Below are 2,622 nucleotides of genomic sequence, written 5' to 3'. Positions count from 1 at the left end.
CAATAAGCTTGGGGATCCTTCCGATTGATCGCCCGAATTGCAGTCAATTTTCACCTAGTATTCCGACCTAATAAATGGTCCCAGCTGACCAACCATGGGACTATATATGAAGTTTTAATTTGTACATTTTTGCCCACAAAAATTACGATAGGTATATATAAATTCCATGTACTCAATAATGTATCACCGATGATATATCTCTGAAAAAGAATGAAAGAAATGATCGGAAAACGTGATGTGTCATCACGTCATAGGTCGTTACGAGATTGAGAAGAGATATGCGACGGTGAATATTTCTTCCTATTCTCTCACAAGAGAGAGCGAGAGTATATGACGTGATTAGGTTGGATTGCTCAGATCAGAACAAACACTACAAGAAATCCCAATCCCAAAAGCTGTCGAAAAAAAAAGGGTAATAAAATAAATAAAAGCAGAAATGGAAGAAAGCGAAAACCCAAAACCCCCAGCTGTATATGCATGTCCGTTAGTGGGAACTTGTCCCTCGTATCTCGTGGTGTTCGTGGTTTTTTGCTGTTTTGGTTGTTTATTGTCTTTTATCTCATCTCCGTGTGTCCTGTTGCTTCTCTTTCCTCTATTATATATCTTCGTTGTTTGGATTGGGGCTCAACAAACGAGGTTGAAGTGTTTCTCTCTTTTCGGGATGATCAGTTCCTTTCTTTTTCCCTTCGGCATTCTGCATTTTTCCCATTTGTCTTTCCACGTTCCATCACTTCATAAATCTCTGTGACTCACGGAGATTGGTAGAGGTTTATCATTCAGTTATTGGCATTCATTTTTCTCATCTTCTTCCCCATCTCTCTCTCTCTCTCTCTCTCTCTCTCTCTGAAATGGGGTGTAGTCACAGTTTCATTTCCAGACGTAAACTTTGCTGTTATGCCATTTCTCTTCTCTTTCTCTTTTCGAGCTTCACCCAGCTGAGACTCATGGCCGAAGGTAAATGGGTCACTGCTGAATCTTAAAAATATAAATCATGCATTCTTGCAACTTGAAATCATGCATTCTTTTTTGCTGTTATCTATAAATCATGCATTCTTTTTTGTGATATTCAGGTAGAGCAATTTCCGCACCGTTTTCCCAGGTAAGAATCGGATCCTCTCTCTATCTTTCTCTCTTGAAAAAGAAAACTTTTGGATTTGCATATTAAATTTTGCTTCATTAATTAGACAGTAAGAGACGATAAGGCAACTTTGAGAGCTCAGATAGGATCGAGGCCTCCAAGGTGCGAGAGACGGTGCAGCTCATGTGGGCACTGTGAGGCTATTCAGGTCCCTGCAAATCCTCAAGAGCAAAATGGGCACAGAAACTTCACCAGTCTCTCAAATATTGCATATGCAAGAGGCGCTGACAATTCAAACTACAAGCCCATGAGTTGGAAATGCAAATGTGGGAACTTCATCTTCAACCCTTGACCAATTTTTACATGCAGTTTTTAGGCGAAGAAGATACCTATTTTTGAACCCTGTAAATGAATGATAGTCAAGATAGGTATAATATTATTGTTATTTTTTTTTTTTCGGTGCATCATGTTTAATTTAATGGGAATTTGGTTGGTATCTTAAAATTATTCTCAAGTTTAAATTTTTAAATTTGAATCATATCTTGTATTCTGTATAACTCCTACATGGATCCATCGTAATCATGAAACAAACCATAGCAATAGCATCCCCTGTTTCAGCTCTCTTACATGAAATTACAACAGGCTGATCAAGTATATGCTGTTTTATAATCGCCATGTGTAAGGTCGAGCAGCCGCCTTAACAACCCAAAAGTCGCTATTACTCATAAAAAAAGAACTCAGAGGTCGCTATTAGTCAGTAATATATAAAATTTTTAATTATCCAAATCCAAAGGAGAGAAATGAGAATGATTTCTTTGGGATGAATGAGCATGAAAGATCTGGTTAAAGTAGTTAACCCTTTTGGCGTATTTTTGTGGCTAAAACCACAGTACGCCACCGTCCCTCCCGCCTTCCCATGTAGTGTTCACTTACATAACGTAAAGCAATGAAAAGGAAAACGAGTTTTTTTAACCATTCTACGCTGGATCCTACGTTCAGTTCTTGGATCTCTTTTCCTGACATGAAAGAAACTAGTAGTTTACATAGAGAACCAGGTTTCAATTGGAATATTTGGTCAAGTAATCAATGTCCTCATCATATGAACCAATGCCTTAAAGAGGATTCCATTTTCACGTAACAGGAAATGATTAGATAGGAGAGAAAAGGGAATCATCATTTATTATTAGAGATTTATTATTATTATTAATAGAGATTTGATCAGTCAGAAAACTCTTAAGAATCAATCCGTTGATGGGATAGTTCATTGTCAATTTTCCAATCTGCTCTATATATCTTTTCCTTGTTATTACTAGAATCTCCTATCATCTACTTTCTTGTGGACGTGACTCAACGAGAGTTCTATATATACGTGCAGGGTTTAAATATTGCACTAAAAGCAATCTTTATAAGCAGTGCAAGTACCCCATCGATCTGAATGACAATACAACACAAACCAGAGTTTCGAATGACGAAAAAGGCAAGGCTTGCAAAAAGAAATTAAAATGATACAAATTCATGTCCAGTCAAATTATTTTTGAATTTAT

The 2,622-nt window shown here is 37.1% G+C and overlaps 1 protein-coding gene across 1 annotated transcript; it reads left to right on the top strand.

Annotated features, from left to right (window-relative positions):
* The first annotated feature begins 649 nt into the window (after nucleotides 1–649).
* On the top strand, nucleotides 650–1,555 carry LOC133852457 (EPIDERMAL PATTERNING FACTOR-like protein 2). Its single transcript, XM_062289217.1, has 3 exons — nucleotides 650–954; nucleotides 1,071–1,099; nucleotides 1,185–1,555. Exons 1-3 carry the CDS (start codon nucleotides 849–851, stop codon nucleotides 1,428–1,430), a joined length of 381 nt encoding a protein of 126 aa, XP_062145201.1. The 5' UTR covers nucleotides 650–848; the 3' UTR covers nucleotides 1,431–1,555.
* Nucleotides 1,556–2,622: the final 1,067 nt, after the last annotated feature.

Source organism: Alnus glutinosa, chromosome 12 (genome assembly GCF_958979055.1).
Source record: "Alnus glutinosa chromosome 12, dhAlnGlut1.1, whole genome shotgun sequence".
Lineage (NCBI taxonomy): Eukaryota > Viridiplantae > Streptophyta > Magnoliopsida > Fagales > Betulaceae > Alnus > Alnus glutinosa.
This window is presented reverse-complemented; position numbering and strand designations above follow the sequence as displayed.

Coding starts and splice junctions, on each gene's coding strand:
- LOC133852457 (XM_062289217.1), top strand. CDS start 849: ATGGGGTGTAGTCACAGTTTCATTTCCAGACGTAAACTTTGCTGTTAT. Junction 955..1,070: donor GCTGAGACTCATGGCCGAAG/GTAAATGGGTCA, acceptor TGTGATATTCAG/GTAGAGCAATTTCCGCACCG. Junction 1,100..1,184: donor TTTCCGCACCGTTTTCCCAG/GTAAGAATCGGA, acceptor TTCATTAATTAG/ACAGTAAGAGACGATAAGGC.